This window comes from Neodiprion pinetum, chromosome 4, assembly GCF_021155775.2.
Source record: "Neodiprion pinetum isolate iyNeoPine1 chromosome 4, iyNeoPine1.2, whole genome shotgun sequence".
Lineage (NCBI taxonomy): Eukaryota > Metazoa > Arthropoda > Insecta > Hymenoptera > Diprionidae > Neodiprion > Neodiprion pinetum.
The window spans coordinates 41,226,077-41,252,878 of record NC_060235.2 but is presented as its reverse complement, the minus strand read 5'-3'; the positions used below and the strand labels follow the sequence as shown (position 1 = coordinate 41,252,878).

General features: G+C 37.3%; 4 protein-coding genes and 1 long non-coding RNA gene across 11 annotated transcripts in view; 1 reads left to right on the top strand and 4 right to left on the bottom strand.

The window, feature by feature from the left end:
- LOC124215809 (midnolin homolog) overlaps positions 1-6,392 on the bottom strand; it is a 52,509-nt gene extending 46,117 nt beyond the window's left edge. The window contains exons 1-2 of one of the 2 annotated variants that reach the window (XM_046619576.2): positions 5,306-6,392; positions 109-196 (exon numbers count right to left, since the gene is read on the bottom strand). In XM_046619576.2, coding sequence (XP_046475532.1) covers positions 109-196; positions 5,306-5,733 — 516 coding nt within the window. In that variant the 5' untranslated portion in view covers positions 5,734-6,392. The remainder of the gene's footprint in view (positions 1-108; positions 197-5,305) is intronic. The other variant, XM_046619578.2, reaches the window with a different exon arrangement.
- A 364-nt stretch (positions 6,393-6,756) lies between these two features.
- Positions 6,757-12,894, bottom strand: Pmp70 (ATP binding cassette subfamily D member Pmp70). Its single transcript, XM_046619583.2, has 13 exons — positions 12,411-12,894; positions 12,248-12,290; positions 11,995-12,182; positions 11,815-11,884; positions 11,429-11,526; positions 11,058-11,238; positions 10,674-10,886; positions 10,515-10,584; positions 9,933-10,408; positions 9,547-9,846; positions 9,287-9,448; positions 9,091-9,198; positions 6,757-8,171 (listed from the first exon to the last, which is right to left on the bottom strand). The coding sequence occupies exons 1-12, from the start codon at positions 12,524-12,526 to the stop codon at positions 9,121-9,123; spliced, it is 1,995 nt and encodes a 664-aa protein (XP_046475539.1). The 5' UTR covers positions 12,527-12,894; the 3' UTR covers positions 6,757-8,171; positions 9,091-9,120.
- A 502-nt stretch (positions 12,895-13,396) lies between these two features.
- On the bottom strand, positions 13,397-18,391 carry LOC124215814 (GPI mannosyltransferase 3-like). 5 transcript variants are annotated; one of them, XM_046619595.2, is made up of 2 exons: positions 17,748-18,391; positions 13,397-15,658 (listed from the first exon to the last, which is right to left on the bottom strand). In XM_046619595.2, the coding sequence occupies exon 2, from the start codon at positions 15,568-15,570 to the stop codon at positions 14,089-14,091; it is 1,482 nt and encodes a 493-aa protein (XP_046475551.1). In that variant the 5' UTR covers positions 15,571-15,658; positions 17,748-18,391; the 3' UTR covers positions 13,397-14,088. The 5 variants fall into 5 exon arrangements, with proteins under 5 accessions (XP_046475551.1, XP_046475554.1, XP_068991871.1 ...); XM_046619598.2 differs by lacking the exon at positions 17,748-18,391 and adding an exon at positions 15,813-16,449 and having other exon boundaries at positions 13,397-15,653; XM_069135770.1 differs by lacking the exon at positions 17,748-18,391 and adding an exon at positions 15,720-16,448.
- On the top strand, positions 18,391-26,498 carry LOC138190919 (uncharacterized). Its single transcript, XR_011177027.1, has 3 exons — positions 18,391-18,803; positions 25,777-25,918; positions 26,359-26,498. It is a non-coding gene; the product is annotated as an uncharacterized lncRNA (long non-coding RNA).
- Positions 18,885-22,450, bottom strand: LOC124215813 (GPI mannosyltransferase 3-like). 2 transcript variants are annotated; one of them, XM_069135768.1, is made up of 3 exons: positions 22,216-22,313; positions 21,859-22,045; positions 18,885-20,888 (listed from the first exon to the last, which is right to left on the bottom strand). In XM_069135768.1, exon 3 carries the CDS (start codon positions 20,828-20,830, stop codon positions 19,319-19,321), a length of 1,512 nt encoding a protein of 503 aa, XP_068991869.1. In that variant the 5' UTR covers positions 20,831-20,888; positions 21,859-22,045; positions 22,216-22,313; the 3' UTR covers positions 18,885-19,318. The 2 variants fall into 2 exon arrangements, with proteins under 2 accessions (XP_068991869.1, XP_046475548.1); XM_046619592.2 differs by lacking the exon at positions 22,216-22,313 and adding an exon at positions 22,373-22,450 and having other exon boundaries at positions 18,909-20,888.
- Positions 26,499-26,802: the final 304 nt, after the last annotated feature.

Sequence of the window (26,802 nt, the reverse complement as noted above, 5' to 3'; positions counted from 1 at the left end):
TTCGTTGTACAAAGTGTGATATATATTATGCATATAGATAATATTTTGCGTACGCACCGTGCTTAATCAAGCAAAGTAATATCCTTATAATAAGCGTCTTCTACTCACCAACAGGCCAGTTTCTACACTGGGTAATAACGTGAGCCGACTTCCATCCTGGATGTGATTTTCCTGTAGTGTTCCTTCTCTCAGTTGTCTGTAAAACGGAAACAAGAAAAATAATCAAGTTCAGGTTTAGTTCAATTTTGGTATCCCCCTCCCGCCCTTTCAATATTCAGGCAAAATTCTTCAATCGATGCTAAACGATCTAACTCATTATTATCATTATCATTATCATTATTATACATTAGACGTACTCGTATTACGCGTCACACGGATCATAGATTAAAAAGTGCATTGTCGTATATAATATATAACCCGTGATTACTGTTTACACACAATATGTATGTATAATGTACGCATATCATTATAAACGAGAGAATTGCGCCGCCGCCAAATACACAAGCGCTATGTCGGCGAAATTACAAGATTAGAGACCGGGAGTATTAGAAAGATTATAATTTATGTACCTATGACTATTATAGTATTATTAACAGCAGCGGCGGTGGCGGCGGATCTATTGTTCAAATTTATCATTATCACTATATGATACAGGTATAAAGTATAATATATCAAGATTTTATTTGCCACGTTACAATTATTATTATTGTTGTTGTTATTATTATCGCCACCATTATTTTAGTTGTCATTATTATTATTGTTGTTGTGGGTAGGTATAGACACAACGCACGCGTCAAATTAAAGAGATTTATTTACAAATCGCTTCTGCGCAACGTTTCAATATAGCGTGTATAATACAATCTTTTAAATTATGATTTGTATGAAATATAAAATAAATACCTATGACATGTATTTGTATATTTAAATATATTGTGTTCCAATTCCTTGCAGTAAAAATGGTGGTATAGGTCACATCGTAGATCCGTGTGCATTATTATACCTAGGTATGTATTATAAGGTTTATATATACATAACATACTGCAGACATGATGTAAGTTAAGATTATTTTTGTATAGTTGAAAGCGGAAATTTATGCATATATATACATGATATAAATTCTAAATCAACTGATATTATTATCGTCAAAACCTTTTAGAATTGATTACGTAAGGTTAAATTGGTTACAAGAATAGACGATTAGTGTGTTAAGAAGTAATTCAAGTAAAGATGAAAAAAAGAAAAATTCTGTTTTTGTTGGAACAGGTACTGACTGACTTTCTTTCTCCCACTAATTAATAAAGTAAAATTGGCTGGTAGATTAATGATTATAATCCTGTTTGAAAAATATATAATATCTGACCGCATGATGACAAAATGAATGAACTTTGTTAAATCGTCGTTCTTTGTCGCGTGCAGTAATTTAAAGTGCAGGTGCAGCAACAACCGGCGTTGCAATTTTTTTTTTCTTTCACTTCTACCAAGCAGTCATACAATATTTCCCAACACAAAGAATTGCCGAATGGAAAAAGTATATACCCAAGTGGCGTATGGATGGTATCAAAGACATGTGAAGAATGTTTCGAAAAAAAAATTACTACAGACGGAGGGTAACAATGATTCTTTCTTTCAAGTTGCAGAAGTTCAGGTGAAACTAAACGTATTCGAAAAATTTGCCGAATAAAATCCAAATTTGTCAATTTTCTAAAGATGACACATACTATTACAGTATGTATATATTATGTTACGTAGATTAGGGCAAATACTCTCATGGTTCTGTAGCAAAGAAAGGAAAAAAGGATGAAAGGGAATGGAGGCGAAAAATAATAAATCCAATTCGGTCCGATCACCCGGTATGCATGAAAACGGTTATTGTCACGGACAGGTGGACGCCGCCGGTCGGCCGGTTATTTCACATTCGTACCCGCTAACAACTCTCCTTCTCCTTCTTCTTCTTCCTTTCGCGACTCGATACATTAAACATTATGATACACGTGGAGTAAGTTTTGTAGAACTATAAGTTTCCTGCAAGAAAAGGAAGGTGGTCCAAAGTTTTCTTAATTAGCGAAGCGGATAACAACAGGAGAAAACAAAGATGGAGAACAAGAACAATAATAGGTGTAACCGGTGTAACGTACAATATGAAAACCAATGACAATCCTCACGATCCATTGCACAATCGACTCGCTGCGCACACTTTTTCTACTACAATGTATATCATACTGTATTTATATCGGCTCTTCTGTTCCCGTCCGTTTCCTCACGACGACGACGGGTTTCTTTCTTTTAAACTCCGCGCGCCTGCAGCTGCTATACATTATACATACATATGTATTATAGAATAAATAAAGTGAATAATAAGTAAGGTATTTGAACTGCTGCACTGAATTGTACAACATCTATAATGTATAATATAATTTATCGTTATTCTTATTATTATTATTGATATCATATCCCGTGGTGTGACTGCTGCGATTTGAATCTGTTGTTCGAAAGAGAGAGAGACAGAGAGAGAGAGAGAGAGAGAGAGAGAGAGAGAGAGAGAGAGAGAGAGAGAGAGAGAGAGAGAGAGAGAGAGAGAGAGAGAGAGAGAGAGAGAGAGAGAGAGGGAGGGAGGGAGGGAGGGAGGGAGAGAGAGGAGGGAGAACGTCGTATAGCCGCGTGTAACGAACCTGACCGGCAGATTGGTAATATATACCTATATAGACACGTATGTATATCTGCACAAATGATGAGAAAAATATTTTTTCGCCAAACTGATGATCAACAAAACAATATATTATTTCAATAGAAATAAGTAAGAAATAATAACGATAATATAGCAATGATAATATTTCTTGAAAAGAGAGAAGAAATATACATTTGTGCCAATTCAACGTGAATCCTTTTTGCTCTTATTATTACATACGTAGAACAAAACGCGTCACGAGCTAGGAAGATGAAGCGATATCAACAACACCACAACATTGTGAGGATGACGAGAAAAGGAAGTAGGAATTGTGCAAGAGCAACCAGTGAGAGAGCGAGCCCCCCCGGATTGGTAAAACTGTAATCAAGACTCAGACCCGCAAAATCAAGCAGCGGAGCAGTCAGTCAGTCAGTCAGTCAAGCCTCTCTGCTGAAAGTGCGCGAGAGTCAAGAGAGACAGAGACACAGGGAGAGAGAGAGAGAGAGAGAGAGAGAGAGAGAGAGGAGAGAGGGAGGTCTCTCATAGCAGCAGCAGCAAGTGACGATATCGCTTGCGAGGCGACGACGAAACGCGTAACAACTACTCTGGCGCTTCCAAATAGATATACCTATCATGTCGTAACACGAAGGAAGAAAATGCAGCACATGGATTACGCGTAACAGCATAAATAGTGATTCGCCGTCGTGCCCGTTTTCGCCCCATAATGAAGAAAACATAGTCTTCAGATATCTCAAATTGAAGATTTCGTGATTCGTCAATTCAGTTTCTCTTTATACGGCCTGCCTATATTTTCCAACTGCACATCAATTAACCATTTCAGTCACAGTTGGTTGCTCAGCCTCCCACCTCAAAAATATCCATATCCTACCCTTATTTCGGTTTATTTACAACTTTAAATGATCTTTGTTAGATCGTATAACCCCAAAAACTCCCGAGTCACAAAATTTAGGTCAAAATATTTGGTTGAAAAATGTGTCACTGATAGGGTTAAGTATATACAGTTATACATATTGTTTATCATCGCCGATAAAGTAATGCAGGGATATCGTTAGTGAATATCCGCAGCTGTATAACCGGATTGTTTGGCGAAAATTTTACACGAGCAATTGACCACAGCATAGGGTAAATCCGCCTGAAATCCGGCAAATCATAGTACGTTTGACCGATTGGCCGTCTCTCGTCACTCTCCAACCAATGGTGGTGAACAACGAGACAAATGCCGATCAGCAGTACACTGTACCCCGAATTGCCTAAATGTAGGCGTGTTTAAACCCTGTGTTAATATTAATTGCCCATGTAACATTTCCACAAAGTGACTCGATACGTGACACAAGTAGCTTTAGCTTTGCTCGACTTATTTAAAAAGGGGCGAGGCAAGAGACATACTCTTCATTGTTAAGGACTCATAATCAGTGAGTGAGCGAGTGTATAAGTGAGCTGGTCGTCGCCCCCGCCTTCCTAAAAGTAGCAGCAGCAGCAGCCGGCCCACCACCTTTCTTTCGAAATATAATGTACATAGATACACAAAAACCGACATACGTGCGCCAGCTGATGATATTATACGTCATTATATATATCTTTATATCGCTGAAATACACCGGCGAACACGCGCCACCGCCGCATTCAAATAGGCATAGCTGTTTCTCACAAACGAGAACATGTGTATGAATAAAATTTTGCACCATTCTACACACGACACGTTATCCAGGCAGCGAATATGCGCGTAAACGTAGCCCTACGACGCACAGTAAACGTTACATATATGCATGTACGCGTACATTTCAGTCTCGCGATATATTCGCATATACTCTCAGCGACGACGGTTGTGTGGCTATGATATGTGGCCGTGTAGTAGATATATTTCGTAACAAGACCAATCGTTTCACTTTATCCTGCACGGGCAGACAAATTTGCAATGACGTCAAGCGATTCTTCAATACTCCGCTTTTCTCCTTACTCTTCTCCTCTGAAACATGTTTCATTTCACGTACTGCAGTGAAGCGTTATTCCCGAAATCCTGATTAAACAGTTACGTATGTATGTATGTATTTATTTACGTCGAATTTTTGAATCCCGAGTATTACGATCTCTGCGCGTGACAATTGAATAGTGGTAAAAACGACTCGCGCGGCTGTTCAGTCATTGAAACGTGCGACAAAAAGATTACCAACTTGGTATAAAAATCCCAGCCGCCTAAACGAGAGCAAGCAAGCTGAAATCAAAAGAAGCGAGCGAGGGCACGAATAATAGATTTTTCACCAAAATCCTGTCGCCATCACTTCTTGGATAGAACTGAAACAATAGAATTCCCCCGGCGCGGCTATACGATATGAGAAAAACGATTTGAAAAACTGTAAAACAATATATATAATATAAAAATGCAAGAGGGATAGAAAGGTACTGAAAACCGTAATAGTAACCGTAACAATATAACCGTAAAGCGTTGGTGCGATCGGAATAATACGACTAGTGAGTTACGCGCGAGTGGTGAGCATACCTATACCTAAGCTTCAGGGCAAGGAGGATCGTTTAGCACGGCCATCCGTGAGAAGAAGAAACAGCGAGGCAGAGGAAGCAGAGATATGTATGTAGTACGTATGCATATGTAGACACGCTCACCTCTCCCGATGCAGTAAACAAATCCGTTCCTTGGCGACCTTCAATTTTTTGGATATAATTTTCTTGAGATTTTCGATACTCTCCGAACGGTCAACGGTGAGATCAAAGTGACCGCCGGTGGTGGGGTCAAGGGTGATGGTGATCTCCTCCGCGTCCCCGGTGACCACAGTGCAGCCACACCCCGGCGCGGAGGAGGATAAGGTGAGAGAAGGCGACGGCGACGGGGAAGGCGTGAGCAACGGGGACCTGCCCCCGTCTCTCCGCGAGGTCAGCGTCGAGGCGGCGTTGGTGGTCATTGGGGATGTCCGGACGCCCTCGGGTTCGAGTTCGGGATCGCGATTACCGCCCCCGTTCTTCGAGCCGTTTTTACTTCCACCGCTGGTGTTCGCCGCCGTGTCTGACGGCGTTTCCGAACTGCTGCTATCCATTGTTCCTCCCTCCGCTGCTGCGTCGTTGTATCCTCAGGCGGAATGTTAGAATGAGCCGCGGAGAGGATGAAGGAGCGAGTTGAGACGAGGAGAAGGTTAAAACGGAAAGAAAAAAAAAAAAAGAAAACAAAGGAAAACCGCGTTCTTACGGCTCAGACGAAACGGGAAGGGGACGGTTGTTGGTAACGGACACACAGAGAAGCAACGAGAAAGAGAAATGAATGAAAAAAAATCTAAGAAGAAAACGGAGAACAACTTTCCTTAGACGAAAACTTTACTTTGTAGCCCCTATTATCCTCTATCTCTTTCTATATCTGTATTCACGAACACACACAGCCACCGCGCACAATACCCAGCACTTCGATTTAATACACGTGTGTACGTATGTGTATATAATATATATGTTATGTATGTATGTACTTTTTTACACCTTGATTAATGCAACTTCAGAATTTCAGACACCCACTTTCCCCTGGCCGTTGTTACGTTTCTATATTATCACTGTACGATAACCACGCGAGAGAGAAAACACACCTCAATCAATAGTCACCGCACTCACCAGCCCGCCCTCGGCTACTTGAACCCTGCGACTAAAGACCCGGAGACCCGGACGGAATCCCAGACGTCGAACGTGCCCGAGGTGCCGCTCGCCGAGCCAGCCGATTACCGAATCTTAAAGTAAAATGGCCGCCGCGATTATAGCGTCCTCTTACTGCTACTCTGCGATTCACCTCTGCGAGCCACGTGACATGCTGCGCCATCCTACGGAATACTGGATAAACTTTACAGCCGACGCCATCTAGCATTTATTTTCATGTGCTATGAAAGCTATTATAGAACTAGGCGTTATCGACATAGAAAGACCTGTTTGTAAGTAAGGGTGCATTCCGAGATTAGCTCGTGGAATAGCTTTGTCACTGTCCTAGGGAGTTTATATCGTTGCCAGCTAGTTTCGGAACGCACCCTAAATAACATAAAAGGGCACGAGTACGATATTTAAATCAAAATAAAGAAAAGTTGGTATTTTCATTATTTCACGAGATATTTATTACTAAACAAACATTGTCATACGGAGGTCGAATTAATTATAACCTTTGGGCTGCGACAGTCACCTTCTGCGATTTTATTACGTGTTGATGTGACTGTGGTTTCGACTGTGCCCCTTTCGTACGGATGCCAAACTCATGAGTAAAAAAAAATCGTTGAATTTCGATGTGTTTCCAATGACCGTTAAAAATGCTTACATCTCCTTAGGGAGGCCGAAATGGCGAATTTTTTATTCTTGAAATTCTCCTTGATTTGGTAAAAACACCAAGAATCAATGGTCAAAAATGGGCGCCACAAATATCTTATTTATCCCTCACAAAAACCTTTTCACTGACTGAAAATTGCGGTTATTTTTTAATCATTTTTCTGTACAATGCTTTCTTCGGAAAGTGATCTTTATTTCAATATAAAAAAATTGTTTCAATATTTTTACCCGTTGGCCAGCAATTCCATATACATGTATACTAATAATAAAATCGTTAAGACTATGGTTATTGTGATGACATTTTTGTTAAAATTATTACCTTATATAAATATACAATGTGCTCTGCACATAACAATTAACAATATAACAATAATTGTAATTAATCGTCTCCGTCATAAATATGTATACATAATATACAACTGTACTCAGTGTTAACTGAAACCTTATAATTTTCGTTAGACTTCTCTGTGATTTTACTACCGAGAGTAAAATAGGAGGTAATTTTCGGAAGAAGAATATAAATGTGTAATTATTATTTCCGCGAGTAGAGGTCTTTTCGCATTTAAGCTGGATATAAGATAACTATGGCATTGTAAAGTACAGTCTCTAGAGGCGGTAGTAATTTTTTCGAATACGATATTTCGCAACTGATTTTTTACTTAAAAATTGCACTATGTCGAATATATTAATATTTGAATTGTATTTAATAATGAGAGATCAAATAAACAAGCAGTAAAAAACTTTTGTTTAGAATTGTTCAAATTAATTACTAATTGCTGAGACGCAAAATTTTCATTTCTATCAACAATCTTACATCTTATTCCAGAAGATGTTCATTGAACAAAATATTTACGTTCAACGATAATGCAACGCGTTTCATTTAATTTTCATTGTCACTCGGTCAAAACGTTTGGTCTAATTATCTATAGTACAATTTATTACATCCCCTCCTAATCTTAGATTTAAGGGTCTAAAGCTTACAAATTCACAAGTGACAAATTCTTGTTCTTACCCTAACGCCATTAAATGGCGTTAAATTTTTTTAAAAGAGTTCAAATGCTTGTGATGTTATACGCTAGTAATTATTATCTATAAAACGTAGCCTAACGATCCCTTCTTGAACACATTAGTTTTGGAATCAAGCCGTGGCTGAGCATCGTGGTAGCCTAAACTATCCATGATTCACCTGTATGAATATAGTATAATATATACAGTTATATTTACCATTTATTTGATCCTAACGTAAATTTGTTTTTTACTTTATCTCGGCACAAATTCGATTACTTTAAGTATTGTTCACGTAATTTAACAGGACACACACAGTATTAAACTGATATACACCCCTTGTTCTCTATGTACTCATTCCCAATAATTTATAGATTCCCGATGTTACCAAACTCTCTCCTATACCCATTCAGAATATTGTTCCCGTCCATTTCTATTCTTCATATACAGGGAATGTCTGGTCAAAAGGCAATCTCCAAGCCACGCGAGTAGCAACTTTTACGTGACCCGAGCATAGCAGATAAATGCTGTGAACAAAAACTTGTACATGTGGTTAGCGCTAGCGGTGTGAGCTCAGAGGTTGCCCTTTCATCAGAGATCCCCTGTATATTTGTAAGAGGAGATAGAGTGGTGAAAATTTTGACTTGAATCAACTTAATTCAAAAATCCCATAGCCTGTGAACTGTTGATTGTGAGACAATTTGTTTGCTAAACATTATCATGAAACTATCCGATAATACAATAGTTGCGATAATATTCCTAAATGTTCTAAATAATGATAACCATTATATTTCTGTAAAACTTGATTTAGATTTTCGAAATTTCCCCATAGTGAAATTATTAAAAAATCATTGTACGTATATTTTTACAACCCGGTTTTCAAGTATTGACGACGTATTTATAGTTGACCTGTGTAAAAATATCTTCTATGCCTACAGAGATGTGTGCGTATAATATGAGCTCAAATCCTACTCTCTAAAATCGATTACGTTCGAATTTTAATTTCTGGGATCATTCGTTAGATGCTTGATTTGATAATTTATCATATTTGTTCTATAATTCTTGTAATTGTATCTATATGTATATTTAATGCATACCACCTTATAGAGAATTACGATTCACAATAAAATTCATGATCCAAATTCTTCTGTATCTTGCTCAATTTGTTTAAACTCAAACGAGCCTCTACCATCCATTTGAAGGTAATACTGAACAAAAAAAGAAACAGAAACGACATTATTATCCACATTTATACATCAGGTTTGCGAAAGTAACAAGCCAGATTTTGAGTCCTACCTCGTGGTGTTTCCAAAGGGACTTTCGGTGAGAAACGGTGAATAAAGTAATACCAGCTCGTCTGCAGTAAGAATACATGGAATCCTCGACATCCACGCTAACTGCACTCGTACATTCGTCGAGAATGGCGAACTGTGGTGCATGATAAAACAACCTTGCCATCTGAACATAAAAAAATCGGTTCCGCGTCAATTTACACGAATAACAAAAAGTTTTAGTTCACTGGTATACGCGCCCGTATACAAGGGGAAACAATTTACCGCAATGCGCTGCTTTTCTCCGCCTGACAAAACGTCAATCCAGTCGGCAACGGTGTCCCAACCCTGTCCTTTCCCCTTTCCTTGACCGTCTCTTTCCAGCAGATGACCAAGTTGCACCACATTTAAGAACTCCTCCAGATCGGCGTCATTACAATTACCTCGTCGCAGCATTTCAGCTCTTGTATGAGGGTAAATTACTTGGTCTCTGAGCGTACCCAACGTCATGTACGGTCTTTGCGGGATGTAAAACAATTTCCCCTTTGGTGGCTTAGTTACAATTCCTCCCCAGACTGGCCAAAGCTAATTGTTGATTAAGTTATTGATTATTATGATACAGCTATTGCTCAGGCAATGAACAGAAAATTGAATTGGTGCCGATTATTTACCTCGCCGAGAATTCGGAATAGGGAACTCTTTCCACAACCATTTGGACCGCAGACCAAAACGTTCATGCCAGATTTCACCTCAAAACATAAATCTTTTACAAGTACATCACCGTTTGGTGTAACTAAAGGCACATGCTCGAATTTTATTATGTTGTCCTTAGCAACTATTTTTCCTGCTCCTGGTGCGCCAACCGGTTCGGACTTATTGTCTGCCACCATAGTTCGCTGATATTTCCCTGAGTTCAGATCGTTCAAGACTGTTCTTATTTCTGTAACTCTGGCTGTGAAACCGGCCAGTCGTGTCAACTCTCTTCCTGCAAGTACCAGCCTGCCGATAGCTTCCGCCAACTTTATCAACATTCGGCCATATGTGTAGTAACTTTTGTAACGATGATCAGGGGTTCCACTCAGTATCGGATGATTTTTTTGGAGGAAGGGAATGCTGACTGCATAGAAACCGACAATCGTTGCCGCATCTGGAAATAAGAAATAAAATTATCCCAGTTGCGGTCTTTGTTCTTGATCTCTCCCCAAAATCTTGCTGTGGTCAATTATAGATATTTTGTTTACTATTTTACTTACACTTCCCAACAAAATTATCCACTACTCCCAAAGTTACTTTAAACTCAAGGAACCTTCGTAGATGTGTGATCTAAAGAGTCCATTAAAAGTTATTAGTTACCGTGTCTAATTTCTGTGTTATCTCGCAACATATTCATGGTATACAAAAAAATGTTTTACCAATTTTTGGAAGCTGGTGAGGAGGGTTAGCTTCTCACGATTATTTCCCTGATAAAAAGCAATCTCTTCTGAATTGACTATCAGGCGTGAGTTAATGTGACGATATTCCCCTTCAAGTCGCTGTTCCGTCACAGTCAATGACCCGATTGGTCTACGAAGATGCGTTAAAAACGTTCCTGCTCCCAACAAGTAACCCAGCATAAGCAGGGGTGTCTGTTGGGGAAAAAAAAAATGAAACAAACAATCATGATTTTGCGTGATGTGCCAAATTAGAACGTTATATGAGCGATGACTGGTCTTTACGGATTTGCAGCAAAAAGTTTTTGAGCAGCTACTTTATTCATGTATCAAAGTATAAAATTTCATTTTAAATATTGTCTTTACCTGTCCTCCGAGAGTGGACGTGAGTCTGTATACGTAAATAGATATATCCAGTAGAGGTTTAGCAATATTACTGTACAAATCTGTGCAACTTTCGCAGAATTTATCAACATCTGTTGTGAGCAATTGGTCTGGATTTGCAATGCGGTTATCCAAGTTGCACATTTTATAGTATGTGAAACCCCTGTGAATTAATGAATAAATGATTAGATGAATTAGATTGTAATTGCATAAACAAATATTAATACCACAGACATAATATGCCAATTTAAAGCCTGAAAAAATCTGTACATAAATTGTTTCTACCCTGATACATCATATCGTTATCTTCGAAATGGCTTCTTCTCTGATTGCAACCAACACTTAATACTTACTTGAGGTATTTATCCATAAGGTGGTGTGTAATGTTAGTGCGTAACCTAAGTTTCACTTCGCCAATACCATACTTCAGTATATTGTTCACTATTGAAACCTAAATCAATAAATGTGTGGTGAAAATTTTATCAAATTTTAGGAAATTATAATTTTATAGGTGAAAAACAATATTAACATTCCAGAGAGCTGATATTCATTATCCGATGCAATGAGCATAAAATTGTGGTGTTTCTATTTTCACTATGTTTGATAGATCCCGATATTTCAAGTGCGTATTATTGTAACACCAATTTTAGACTCATCATCAACAACTCATTTGACAATAATGGCATATTTTTTAAATTTAACATTAAATGAAATCAATTGAACAAATACACTCGCTTACCAACGGCAATGCGGAGAAGAACCAGAAAAGTCGTTTTCTAAATAGAGGTCCATTCATACTAACTATAGACCTGAAAATGATTTTTTGCTTAAGGACAAAAAGCATGGACGCAGTAAATACTAGATAGAATAATACAATATCTACAAATTGTATAATTTTAGATAACCAAAGTTTACATACGATTCGATAAGCGTCCCTGCATTAATCATCCATAAATCACAAAACGATCTGACAACGAGAGCCACAGCTATCAGGAGTAAGTATCCCGATTCTGTGGAAAAAACTCCTGGAACGCCAATAGCAATAAGCTGGCGTAGCTGCCTGAAGAATTCTGCGTTAACGTGAGCTTTGGGCGATTTTGGTTTGTCCTGCAGAAATTGAATTATCGTTTAATGATTCTCTGAGTAACTATGATGAAATTTGTCATCCTTACCTCTTTAATGACATACTGAATGTCGTTGTTTGTCTGTTGATGTCTGTGAAAGGAAAATTATTACATTGCATTATTTAGGAGAAGAAAGTTAGTGACATTGCAGAATGTAGACAAATGAATGAGACAACGTCGACGGTTTCGACTAGTAATTTTAATTAGTTACCTAAGTTTCGATGTCCGTTTTTTCGTTTTTTTGTTCAGCAGCCAAATTATTGCGCTGACACTTATCGCTCCTGCGATTGACCTTTTTGTTACAAATTTACTAAGTGCAGGTGCCATTTTTGCCTTAACTCCCTTTCGGTTCCCTCACTATGGACTTTAATTGGTATCTGGTTTTCATTCGCTTTCGATGGAATGCATTTGAATTCTTGAATACATTACCCGGTGTTTATCACTCGTTTTTGTTTTCTTACAATTCTACTTCGTTCGTTACCTCCAATTTACATCAACGCAAGTCACTACGCCAGTGACGCAACGTATGCCAACCTAACCGCGCGACCACCTATGTCCTAACCGTCAAAATAAATATTAAGTAAATTTTCAATGATCACCGCCTTCATGGAATGACGGTGCGAACCTTCGATTTTACGTATGTATGCATGCACATAATTTAACTGTCGAAAGAGATACAACCAAAGGCTACGTTCGGGCGCATCCGAGTGTAGCGAGATAACTACAAGGGAAAAATTAGACACGTGTCTCGCACACTTGCGCAAGCTCCCATATAAGACAAGGATAAAACTGAACTCGATAGGCTAGGTTAGCCACAAACTCGGACCTTGGTTACGTCATTACTATGTCATTACAGCTATCACGGTACGTTTTTGAAACAAAAATATTTTTCAACTTTGTAGAAGATAGTAAAAAAAAACTCGTTCGAACTTATCATTCATGGTCAATTGTGTGTGTTCCTCCCCGCCGTTCGAACTTCCCACTCATCACTAGGGCTCAAATATCAAATTATATTTAAATACTTTGTTGATCGGAGGAAATAATCCACGACCTTGAATTCTACTTGCAATATAATACAGTTATAACCACGATTGCTTGTCAAAAGCCACAAGTTTGAATGACTATAATGCCTCAGAGTAATTGAAAAGTCTGTTATATCTATGGTAGCTTGTATAACGGTCAATTACGAAAAAAGAAATATAACACATCAAGAAGTGGGAAAGCAATGAGTATACTAGTGATTAATTGAAAAATACTTTAGAGAAATAGGATGTTGAATGGTTGATTGACATTTATAGGAAAACCGTCACTGGAAACTTTCCAATATTCTGGCAGGCCCAAGTGACATTGAATTTTAATTGAGCATAGCTAACAGCATTTTCACTGTCCACCTGATTGTAAGATTGGATACTTGGATATCAAATAGGAATAAAAAACGGTGACATTTTAAACACTGGTTTATTACGATTGCTACTTTTGTAATAGCATTCATATCACGCCCTACTAACATTTTAAGTCCAATGAGCAGGCACAGATAATTTTACGTCATAACATGTCAGTTTCATAATATTTACAAACCTGTAACACACAAAAAACTTAATGTTAAGTCATATAACAATTTGCATGACTCTCGAAGTTTCGCAGTAATAACAATTATTCCCGAGCCATTTGAGTCACCAAACCCAAGGCGGAATCCTGATGTAACAAGTTATAGGCTAATGAAAATCTTATGCGAATTTTACATGTAAACAAAATGCATAATGATGACTAAGTAGTCTTAGTATATCGGCAGTTTAGGAATTGTTAATCACTTAGACTAGATACGAAGTTATCAGTCGACAATGGAGATACTTAAAATGAAGCAATCGATGCAATTGAATCAAGGATAGTCACTTCCTTTTGTAAATCAGTAGGTATCGACTGTAATTAGTTGGTGTGATATGAGCATAAAATAAATCAGCGATTAGTCTGTATTTATCAAGAAATTGATGAATACTTGGAGCAAGCTCATGAAATAATACAAGATGTGTGGGCATCTCCGTATCTTTGGTGTTACTGTAAGTTTGTCTTAACCAGAGGTTTGGATTTGCAAAGAACTCTGACGCCTCATCAATGTAGTCATCTCGGTTGCTTAAGCTTGGTTCGCAAGTCAGAAACCTGGCTGTTACATTAGCATGCAAGTGACTATAAAAGGGAGTTGCATGGCAGGGAGTGAGGAATAAGATATTGACGTCATCATTTGGTACACTTGCAATTTCCTGACGTAATATTTTCATGGCATCTAACGAACCTCGCAAATGAATCAGAGAGAAGTAAAGTCCTGGCAATAAATTAGTGAGCACCAAAACGGTCATGAGAACTTTTCGCGTAAAGGGTGCCACAGAATTTTTTATGCACAAAATGCCACTAGTACCAAGGCAGACGAAGAATGGGAGTAACGGAAGAATAAACCTAATTTCTTTATGAGGTATCATTGAATAGATGGCCAGAGTCCATCCAATAACGACTAACATAACAGCCTGTCTGTGAAACTTGGCAGGATGTTGCACGACTTGCCAGGCACCAATCAAAAATATGACGTAGTATAGGCCCAAGATGACTGGGATTCCTATGGTCAAGTACCAGAAAAACGGCTCAGTACCGTAGATATCGCTAACCCGATTGATGAGATTAATCCGAAGAAATTCTATGTGACTTAAAACGAACTTTCCATAACCAATGGTATCAACCAAGGTCGCTATAGATAAGGTGGTCATTCCTATTCTTAAATAACTCAGAAGGAGAACAATTCTTCCTGAGGTCGGAGTAGTCAAAAGGTGATACAGACATAACGGAGTCCATATCACAGCCGCAGTGAGTCTAACAACGCAGAGCCATGCGATGATCCAAATATAGCTGACGCTCTTGGTGTTACTATCTCGCCACGGAAAAATGGACAAGGCAATTGTTGTTAAGGAAGTCTCCAAGGTGTTGACTAAAGTTCGAGAGGCATAGTAATACCAGAACCAATTGGTGCAGAGGCTGAAGAGGGCCCACTTGTTTTTGGTCCATACGTAGAATCTGTAATCAGCGTAAGCGGAGAGAAGGGCTTGCATAATGCGAGGCGCGATTATTATAAGCGTGGCAAAATCTAGGTGAAAAAATCCAAGGATCCGATAGATCAACGATATCAGTAACGGATAAATGTAGCTACGTATTCCTTCCCGCCACTCCCAGGTTAAGTGGCCATAACCAAATGCCAGCCGATGAGCAACCTCCACCGACTGCCAATATTCGTCCGGTACGTCACTCGTTTGCACTAGAAATACTGATGACAATCTCCACGCGATCACGTAGAGTAGGACTTTGTGAATTCTGTTTGATAGAATCATTTTGTTTGGTTCTTTGTTCGCAGTTTCCGTCAACGAAAATCAGTTATTACGTTGTCCGTTACGTATAACTTGATTAGGTACACCTGTCCTGAAATTTGATATGTGTATACAGTTTGTTGCTAGATTAGGTTAAGTTAGGTTAGGCTCACAATAATCGAACGCCGAAATTCAAATCTTCGTCATTGATTTCCGGCGAAAATTATTCCCAGCTGCTCTGGTTACTCGGGACCAAAGTTTTTTACCTAAATAGTCTAATATTTTCGTTGTGTATCCAACAGTGGGCTAAACAATCACACATCGCGTCGCGTTATCGGTTGATTATAGGTATGTGCAACGCGAGTTACCAAGAATCGACACGAATAAGTGAATATGGAGTTTAAAGATAACAGGAACAGCCGGATAACCGGTAACGGCTATCTGAGCCTCAACATCCAATTCCTACGCTTCTTTCGCATTTTCAAATAACTCGATAGAACCAGTCGGGTTTCAGACTAATCAGCGTGCTAATCAGACAGTCCTGGTGGGTCGGTTTTGTTCATAGCATACAAGAATAGACCGCAGGAGTAACGAAGGTGGCCCTTTGGAGAATGCAATAGCGCAATAGAAAGAGAAAGCTGCACATAGGACCCAGGGTTGCCAAATGGCCGTTGCGAAAATATCGTACCAGGCTGCATAAATTTATCGTACACTTATCGTACGATGATAAAAAAAATTATCGTCCTAATTATCGTCTATTATTATAAATTATCGTACTAAATTATGGTATGCACCTTTCTGTTAGGAGAAAAGCATTGAGTTGATAAATCGATTCTTACTCCTGACAGTCCTGACGAGGAGGTTAAGCGGAATACCGACTGCTGGTAAAAAGACAGAATAATAGAGGATGAAATTTTCGAAAATAAAAATGCTACGCTGTACTTATTCATTTTCCTCGATGTTTGGGCCTAAGATTGACGCTCCGGCGTGACGTTCTGACGTATCGACTAAGGAGCAAAAAAAAAAATATCGGACAATCTCACATAATATGGTACAATTATCGTACAAATTAGTACGATAATCGTGTATCGTACGGACGGTAAATATATCGTACATGTACTATAGTTATCGTACGTATGGCAACCCTGATAGGACCCCTCTATCCTTGTTTAATCACGCATGCGCGCTCAGCGTTCTTTTGGTAAGAATGAAATAGAAAATGAATGGAGGGATGGAAGTTCTTATACATATATTGTACATAAAACATAAATTAGAAGTTATAATTTAAAAATAGGAATAATACTAATAAAACATTAAAATTAAATAATAGGATATTAAATCGTTAAATGCTGTTCATCATTTTTATCAGGTAACAAACATGAATAATGCACATAAGTACATACTGTATGATTATATACTGTAATAAAACGTTGAATATTATTATACTTAAAACAATACGTAAAAAAATATTATATTTTCGTAATATATAAAAATATTATTTTACAAGAAATTTACAAGCATATCTTGCACGAACATTCTATTTGGCTCATTTGACTTTTGTTATTGAATACTTATACATAATTTGAAAATCTTTAAAAATCGTGAGCTTATTGTTCTGCATGCATATTCTTTAGCTTTGACCTTGTAAAAGTTGACCTCGCAGTGTCTACGCGTGTTCGCGCATGCGTGACTAGACGAAGCAGAGTGGTCCCATCATAAACTTATAAATATGCAACTTTCTCTTTCTATTCTGCTATCGACTTCTCAGCCCGGTCACGTGGTCTATTCTTATACTATGGTTTTGTTGATAGTCAATGGATACTCAAGCGAATCACAAAATTCTGTAAAATTTCGCGTCAAACGCATTATATAAAGAAAAAAATACTTTGACGGAAACCCCGCCGAGTTTATGTACGTTAAGGAAAGCTCAACAGCTTGCATGTAAAACGGAGATATAATGTACACGAATTACTAAATTCTCAGTTCAATTAAGAATTTTGTCAGTTTCTTCTTCCTCTCCTTTATCCGAAAGTTGACTGAAGAATATTGTCAACGTTACAGTTAAGAAAAGCAGGCGTTACTTCTTTTTCAAACATTTTCAGATTATCTATTTCCTGTCTCCAGCTTCGGCACGTACCTTTTGTCCATGCAAGGTACACATCTTCAGGCTTTTATAATTTTCATATAAAAAGTATTTGTACCTCTTTCTTTCATTCTATACTCCTTTTTCATCGCCCATATTGCAGTTTCTTCTGTCCGAAGGTTTACAAAACATTTTATGAAACTTCAAACTCATAATTTACCAATGGGATATTTTGATTCTTATTGCAAATGTTTTAACCCTGCTTCGGTAAGGTGGGTTTTTTAGGGCACAGTACACCCTGCTTTTAGATAAGTTTTGAAATCCACCTTGCCGACGACGAGTCAATTTTTCACTTGAAATACGTGGACTTTGATATTTCGACATATATTCATCAATCACAGGTGGCGAAATCACTGTAGTAGGTATGGAGCACTCCACACCTCACTATTTAGTAGGTGTGGAATTCCACACCTCAGATATCTGCAGTTTCAAAAAATTCAATTTTGTTTCAATTACTAATTGAATATCAACGGTACTACAAGATCACTTGGGCGGTGTAGCTATAAACCATATTCACCAAGATATACCTGAAGAATTAGATCTTGACATCCTGATAAATGAATTCATCAGGTGTAACAACTGCAGAAAAACAACTTTCGATCTATTAAACTGAAATAAAAGTGTAGAAATAGAAGTCTGCCGAAGTGACTTCCAGAATCTGACGTATCGGCCAAGCCAATGTGCACGAGAACTAAGATTTTCACTGGTTTTCACTCACTGCAAATGTATATTTTACGAATAATTTACGGAGTATTTTAGAGCACGTACGTTACGATCGCCGCCGTTCTTTTTTTACATTTTAGAGCGAAAATTTAACTTTTTCCGTAAGAAGAGTGTAAGTCGCATTCAGATAATTCTTCTTACGTTATCTCAAAACTGGGGACAAGTCTTATCGCAGTGTCGTCTCCTTCCTACTACTCCGTGGTTTAGATTCCGTCCGTAGTGTGAACGGCGTATGTCATGTCTGATGATCCGCGAAAGATCTACGTCGTCAGAATTTATCACCCTTTGGCGTACCATATGTGTTTGAAAGAAAAAAAATCATCGTCTAGTACCAGTTGATGTGAAAAAACTGACAAATGTTTTTCAACTTCGTAGAAGATACTTGTCCCAGGTGACATTCAATTTTAAGTAAAAGCATACATACTTGGATATCAAGTAGAAATAAAAAACCTCAACATTTTGAACACTGGTTTATTCTGTTTGCTATTTTTGTAATAGCCTTCCATATTATGCTCTTATACTAATATTTTTAACCCCAATGAACAGACACAGATATATTTACATCGTAACACGTCAGTTTCACAATACTTACAAACCCGTACACACAAAAAACTTAATTCTAGGTCACACAACAATCTGCATGACTCTTGAAATTTCGAAGTAATTACAATTATTCCAAAACCATCTGAGTCACTAAACCCAAAATGTAATCCCGATGTAACAAGTTATAAACGAGTGAAAATCTTATGCGAATTTTACATGTAGGCAAAATGCATAATGATGACTAAGTAATCTCAGTCTATCAGTACCTTAGGAACTCTTAATCAAATTGAGTTCATACGAAGTTATCAGTCGACAACAGAGATACTTAGAATAAAGCTGTTGATGCAATCGAATCAAGGGTAATTACTTCCTTTTGTAAATCAGTAGGTACTGACTGTGACTACTTGGTGCGTTATAAGCATGAAATAGATCAGCGATTAGTCTGTATTTGTTAAGAAACTGATGAATAGTTGGGGCAAGCGCATTAAATAATACAAGATGTGTGGGCATCTCCGTATCTTTGGTGTTGCTATAAGTTTGTTTCAACCATAGGTTTGGATTTGCAAAGAACACTTCCGTCTCATTAACGTGGTCATTTTGGCGGTATAAGTTTGGTTCACAAGTCAGAAATCTGGCTGTTATATTAGCGTGCAAGTGACTGTAAAAGGGAGTTACATGGCAGGGCGTGAGGAATAAGATATTGACTTCATCATTGTCTGTGTTTGAAATTTCCTGCCGCAGTATTTTCATAACATCTAAAGAACCTCGCAAATGAATCAGGGAGTAGTAAAGTCCCGGCAATAAATTAGTGAGCACCAAAACGGCCATAAAAACTTTTCGCGGAAAAGGTCCCACAGAGTTGTTTATGGACAAAATCCCACTAGTACTGAGGCAGGTGAAGAATGGGAGTAACGGAAGAATAAACCTAATTTCTTTATGAGGTATCATTGAATAGATGGCCAGAGTCCATCCAATAACCACTAACATAACAGCCTGTGTATGGAACTTAGTAGGATGTTGCATGACTTGCCAGGCACCAATTAAAAATATGACGTAGTATAGGCCCAAGATGACTGGGATTCCTATGGTCAAGTACCAGAAAAAAGGCTCAGTACCGTAGATATCGCTAACCCGATTGATGAGATTAATCCGAAGAAATTCTATGTGACTTAAAACGAACTTTCCATAACCAATGGTATCAACCAAGGTCGCTATAGATAAGGTGGTCATTCCTATTCTTAAATAACTCAGAAGGAGAACAATTCTTCCTGAGGTCGGAGTAGTCAAAAGGTGATACAGACATAACGGAGTCCATATCACAGCCGCAGTGGGTCTAACAACGCAGAGCCATGCGACGATCCAAATATAGCTGACGCTCTTGGTGTTACTATCTCGCCACGGAAAAATGGACAAGGCAATTGTTGTTAAGGAAGTCTCCAAGGTGTTGACTAAAGTTCGAGAGGCATAGTAATACCAGAACCAATTGGTGCAGAGGCTGAAGAGGGCCCACTTGTTTTTGGTCCATACGTAGAATCTGTAATCAGCGTAAGCGGAGAGAAGGGCTTGCATAATGCGAGGCGCGATTATTATAAGCGTGGCAAAATCTAGGTGAAAAAATCCAAGGATCCGATAGATCAACGATATCAGTAACGGATAAATGTAGCTACGTATTCCTTCCCGCCACTCCCAGGTTAAGTGGCCATAACCAAATGCCAGCCGATGAGCAACCTCCACTGACTGCCAATATTCGTCTGCTACGTCACTCGTTTGCACTAGAAATACCGATGACAATCTCCACGCGATTACGTAGAGTAGGACTCTGGGAATTCTATTTGATAGAATCATTATGTTTGGTTCTTTAATCGCAGTTCCCATCAACAAAAATCAGTTATCACGTTGTCCGTTACGTACAACTTGATTAGGTGCTCCTGCCCTGAAATTTGATATGTGTGTACAGTTTGTTGCCAGGTTAGTCCCAATTGCGCTGGATGACCAGAATTTTATTGAAATAGTTCAACATTCTTGGGCTTTATTTCCAAATTTATCATAGATTTGCCAGACAGAACTGTAGCAAGAGTAAAATTTCTGTACAGCGAAGGTGGAATTTCTATACATTTTTTGTGAATTTAGTAACAGATTATTTATAGTTTTTAAAGTTGAAACTGAGGTTTTCGTTTCATTTTGTCCGTTTGTTCATACCTATGTATAAACACAAGTTGTGTAAATTTGAAATCTTTGAAGACATATTGTTGGACAACTAATGAAACTTCTCTATAAAAAGTAGTGAAATTCCCCCAAAAAGGCACCTCACGTATAAAAACTTTGCACCGAAAACATTAATTAACCCTTTCAGGACTGAATTAGATCTACCACTTTTTTCTTCTCATATAGGACTTCGAACTGTTGGAAAACGCCATCCTTTGAAAAAAAAAACACTTATGGACGAAACTTTTTTTTATGAATTTCGAAATGTGTGTCCACTGAAATGGACAGCCGTTCTTAGAGGGTTAAAGTGAAACTCAATAAATACGAAATATTACGGATATAATATGCCTATTACCAAAAATTCTTCACTCATTTCCAGAAGTATCGACTAAATATTTATCCAAATATCTCATGCATCTTATACTAACAATACAATTGTTCAAATCTTGACTATCGCTAAGACCATCTAACATTTGCTTTGTTAATAAATGCGATTAAAATGGAATCGTGTGAAGGATTTAAAATTGGAAAATAAGGTGAAAAAATGGAACGTAGTCTACTGAGTTAATCGTACTTTGCCTCATTGCACGTAATAATACATATATTAATTAGGTACTAACGTGGGAAAGGATAATCTTGACCGAAATGACAAATACATATGATAATTAAACAAAATGATATACCTATAATATACATACGTGTTTTTCAATCAGATTAATCGTCGTCATCCAGCCGTATAGTTATATTTACTATTCTTATTGTAGTCTGATTCAAACCTTTCTGATTTGGATTATATTGCTTATGTGAGTTGATATTCGACAATACGGCATCAGTCAATGAATTCGAATGAGATTAAGAACCTTCAAGCGACTAATGGCTCATCATCTGAAAAAGCGAATAATGATATGTATTATGAACGACGTGGCTGTTTTTCACCATACGTTTGTCTATGTCAAAGCTAATAAAGGTGCTTTCAAAAAGGCACTGTTGTTGTCACAGCTGATATAGGTATAAGTACACATCGACTAAAATGTAAGTTGTTACTACCGATTTACTTGTATCGAGTATAGAATATTACATATATAAAGTTCATTGAAATTAAAAAACCGGCCAGGTTTGGCTATACAATACAAATGTTTTACGTTGTTTTTTATAATCGTATATTTTATTTAAGTATAATGAATATTATATTTTTACTCTCTTTATTCATACTTGCGTTACTGAATTTTTGACAATAATTATAAATAATAATGCATCAGTTTCTTTTCATTGATTTCTTAATACTAGTGTGATGTAAAATATCAGTGTAGGTATTCGCTGTGAGCCGCCGCTTGGAGGGGAGCTGCGAAACGATCGCAGCGCGCGGGGTGGCGAGTAGTGAGTTGAGCCAGCGTGTGTTGTGATAGCATTTTGTATGAGAAACAATAGACGGTATGTGGAATTACACTTGTTGTGTTGTTAACTGCAAAAATAACGGTAAAACTAGTGATTGTATATTTTACAAGTTTCCAACTGCATCACATAAAATAGTTCAAGGGCAAAAATGGATTGCTGCTGTGAAAAGAAAAAAGTAAGTAACATAACTTTACTTTCGATGCCTTAGTTTTCTATATTTTTAAAATCAAGCCAACTATATCAATAGGTGAACTGTTATGCTATCTGCATGAAACACTATATAAATACATAAGTATTATTGTTTTTTACTGTCCTGATGGTTCAAAGTGGAGTCCAAAAACTCATCATGTAATATGTAATGCTCATTTCATTGGCAAGAAAAAATCAGATGATCCTGCGAGTCCAAGCTACGCGCCAACTCTATTCCCTCCAGTTTATCATGCAAAGCAAGTAAATGAAAGAGCTGTTTTGAGCAGGTAAATGTATGAGAAGTAAAAAAATAATTATAAAATTGAATAATATATACATCGATATTTATATAGTAACCTATGTATCTATTAATTATAGGTACAATCGACTCATGAACCGAAGAAAGACTCTTCACAAGCGTAACATCGGAGTGAATTGTGATACTGGAAATCAAGTTAATAACGACCCCAACAATGTTGTCAATAATAGTGGACGTGAACCTATGGATATAAGCAGTGCCGAAGTAATTTTAAAAAGTGATCAAGAGTGTCAAGTAGATTTTGTAAGTTCTGCTGGTATCGAACAAACAAAAGCTTTCACTTGTAACAGATATATTTACATGACTAACTACTGCGATGCTGAAGTTCAAACTGAAATACCGGAAATTGCCACTCTCAAAACTATTGTGAATAGGAAAAAAATGAAAGATGAAGAGGTACAATGCGGCACATCGTTAACAGATAGAGTAGATAAGTCGGTTGGTTTTAACGAGGCTGTAGTTGAACAAAATAGGAAACAGCGTAGTTTCTGTGGTTTTCCATCTATTAAGACCGATGAAGATTTATTAGATATTGCTGGAGTGAACTTCCAGAACTTTAATTTTTTATTATCTAAAACTGAAAACCCATCGGAAAGATCTACAATAACAAGAGAACAGAGGCTTTTAATTTTTTTAGTGAAAATAAAAACTGGACTGACATTTTCAGCCATAGCAATTTTCTTTGGTTTACATCGGTCAACTATCTCCAAGATATTCTTTTCAACTTTACAATATTTGAATTCGTCAACTGCAAATTTAGTGTTTTGGCCAAGTAGAGCTGCCGTACAGAAAACTATGCCGGAATGTTTTAAACCTCAGTACTCTAATACTCGGGTTATCATAGACTGCACTGAATTCAAGATAGATGTTCCGTCAAGTGTTGACGACCGTATTTACTGTTACTTTCATTATAAGAAAGGTTTTACAGCAAAAGTACTGATTGGAATCATACCATCTGGGTTCATCTGTTTCAAATCGAAAGTTGCTGGCGGTAGAAAAGGTGATTCCCAATTAACTATTGAATCGAATTTGGTAGATTCATTGGAAGATGGTGATGTGGTTTTAGCAGATAAAGGTTTTCCTGAAATAAGATCTATCATTGATGCAAGTGGTAAACGAGTATTACTTATTATGCCACCATTTTTGGAAAAAAAATCAGAATTTTCAAAAGAAGAAACAGATCTGACTTACAACATCGCAAGAGTTCGAATTCATGTAGAAAGAATTATGCAACGACTTAAAACATATCAAATTTTGTATAAAATTCCAGAACATTTGTTCTTTTGCATCGATAATATTATTCATGTTATCTGCGGCTTAGTAAATTTACAGCCACCAATTTTTTCTAATAAAACAAAAACTATCAAGTAGAATAATAAAAACCTTTATTCGTAAAAGGTAGTGGTTTTCATTGTGTATTTATTAATATTATATTGCTACATACTACTGGAGTTTCAACTCGTTATTATTTTCAACTTTTGACTTCACTGTTACAATGGAAATATCACTTATTTGATAATATTTTGCTGATTTGGATATTTATCAGTATGCCTCTAATGTAAATTAACACGCTGGCTATTTAGCTTTTGAAACCGCCTGGTGACGGCACGAGCGAGGCTCACAGCGAATAATAACAGCAGCTCAGCCACAGGAGAATTGGCTTGATTAATCCGAATTTTTTTATATGTATTTTAATTCGTAAAGAAATTATAATTTTATCAATTATGATGTTACATCTCCCAGATCTCGTATTCCTTTCCCACAATCTTATAGTCACTTTACACCAAGCAACTCTCCTTATCTTCACCGAGTCAGCAGGAACTTATACATCTTTCAACTGCAACTAGCAAGGCTCCTACATTTTCTAAGCTCGCTACTTCTTTCCTAGCTGTCGTACGATAATTATACCTCTCCATGACAATCAAAACCTATCCCCCAAGCCGTCTCCTCCACACTGACCACTGTTATAATTCAATTACTCGATCATCCATAATAAACCAACTATATCATTTAAATCGTCTACCTCCCTTAGAACCGATCTCTTCTTTTTTCTATCATTTCCTGCATTGGGAGTATTCGCACGTAAGTGCATAATCGACGTGGGCAAACCTTAAAATACCTTCATAACACCTTAGCTGGGCGTAGAATTATAGGTTTCGGATACCACTCATCGAAGTCTACGCGTTCTATTCCGTGAGAGTGATTTAAATTTAATTATTATGATGATAAATTTATGTAACATATTGCATTTAAGAATTTTTTAGTATTTACATATGATTATATCTAATCATATATGTATATGCTTTTATCTGATAATACATATATGTTCAGACATCGCCAAAATTCATGTATGATCATATCTAAGTATATTACGGTCGGACATGGACTTGTTTTTCTTGAGTCCGCGTGTGTAAAAATTCGAGGGATTTTAGTTCATCGTCAGCAAAATGGCGCGACTCCAATGTATATCCTCAGTCAACGCTCCAAGTAGTAAATCTTTATTTGCAATCATTCGAAAATGAGCTAGGTTTCAAAAAAGCTGAAGATTGGTATGATTTTGAACATTATTTAAACAGACGTCTACTTTAGTTGACTGGAGATATAAATCAAAACTGAATAAATCAAAGACCAGAAAGAATCATGCTGTTGCATGCATAAAAATATAAACCATGTTTCTTCAATGTTGTTTGATCAAATTTTGAAAAAACAACAGGTGGTCGCTCTTGGACAAAATCCGGTGTTCACTTGTTCATTGTTGGGGAGCGCTACCGTACGGAGCTTCGATCGTGAGGCGAGCAATAGTTTTTACTTATCGAGTATATGATTGGAAGTAGGATAGGAATTCCGAATACGATGTGAGCAACGTTAATTAAAAATAGTTGATTTATTTACGGTTTATGTAAACCAAATCTGGATCACTGTGACAAGATATTTAGTAATCTGGTCGGTCTGTCCGACGGTGACACGGCAAACCAAAAATACTAACCTAATTTACTCAACTTTGTTTGCCATTATTTTCAAATTTTATATTTTACCAAGCTACAATTAATGTTATTGAGAGAATCAAGTTCTTCAGCACAATTATTCAACTATGATTTTCCAAACAAAGTGTAATCAACAGGATTTGATGTGCAATGTTGGTGCACCCATAGAATCTTATCGGCAGAGCGATACTTGTTTTAATAAATATTATGAGTTTGCAAAATATCTGATTTTATCTACTTGTTGCAGAAAATGTGGTTTCTAAATATGGCAATACGCAGATATGCTGTTTATGCAACGCTACCTGTTGCAGCTGTTGTTGGTTCTATTGGTTATTACATCGAGGGTTGGATATCGGATCGCTATACACCTTCAGCTGCTCCGATTACGCAGCAACGACAAGATCGACTTCTGGAAAATATTGATTCAACTGCGACAAAGAAGAATCACAATCCATTAGAAGTGAATCTGTCCCCGTCATTGGCATGAGATCGAGTTTTGGCAATAATATATTTAGTAATTACTGATACATGAATAGTAATTGGACTCACAGCAAGAAACATGGACCTTGACTGTTGTCACGTTTGTTTGTAATACTTGAAAACTTTGCTGAGCTCATTACTAATCATTTTATTGAAAGAGTAGCAATTGACTTCTCACACCAATTGTGTATAAATATACTTCTTTGTAGTTTATACATATTTTATACTGAAATCTTGTGTAAATATTTACGATTTAGTTAATTATACTGATGAAT

Excerpts from the sequence above, each read along its gene's own strand:
- Pmp70 (XM_046619583.2), bottom strand. The coding sequence starts at position 12,526 with ATGGCACCTGCACTTAGTAAATTTGTAACAAAAAGGTCAATCGCAGGA. Across the intron at positions 11,885-11,994 it reads GCAGGGACGCTTATCGAATC|GTCTATAGTTAGTATGAATG; the intron begins GTATGTAAACTT and ends AATCATTTTCAG. Across the intron at positions 10,409-10,514 it reads GGATAATTTTGTTGGGAAGT|ATGCGGCAACGATTGTCGGT; the intron begins GTAAGTAAAATA and ends TCTTATTTCCAG.
- LOC124215814 (XM_046619595.2), bottom strand. The coding sequence starts at position 15,570 with ATGATTCTATCAAACAGAATTCACAAAGTCCTACTCTACGTGATCGCG.
- LOC124215813 (XM_046619592.2), bottom strand. The coding sequence starts at position 20,830 with ATGGGAACTGCGATTAAAGAACCAAACATAATGATTCTATCAAATAGA.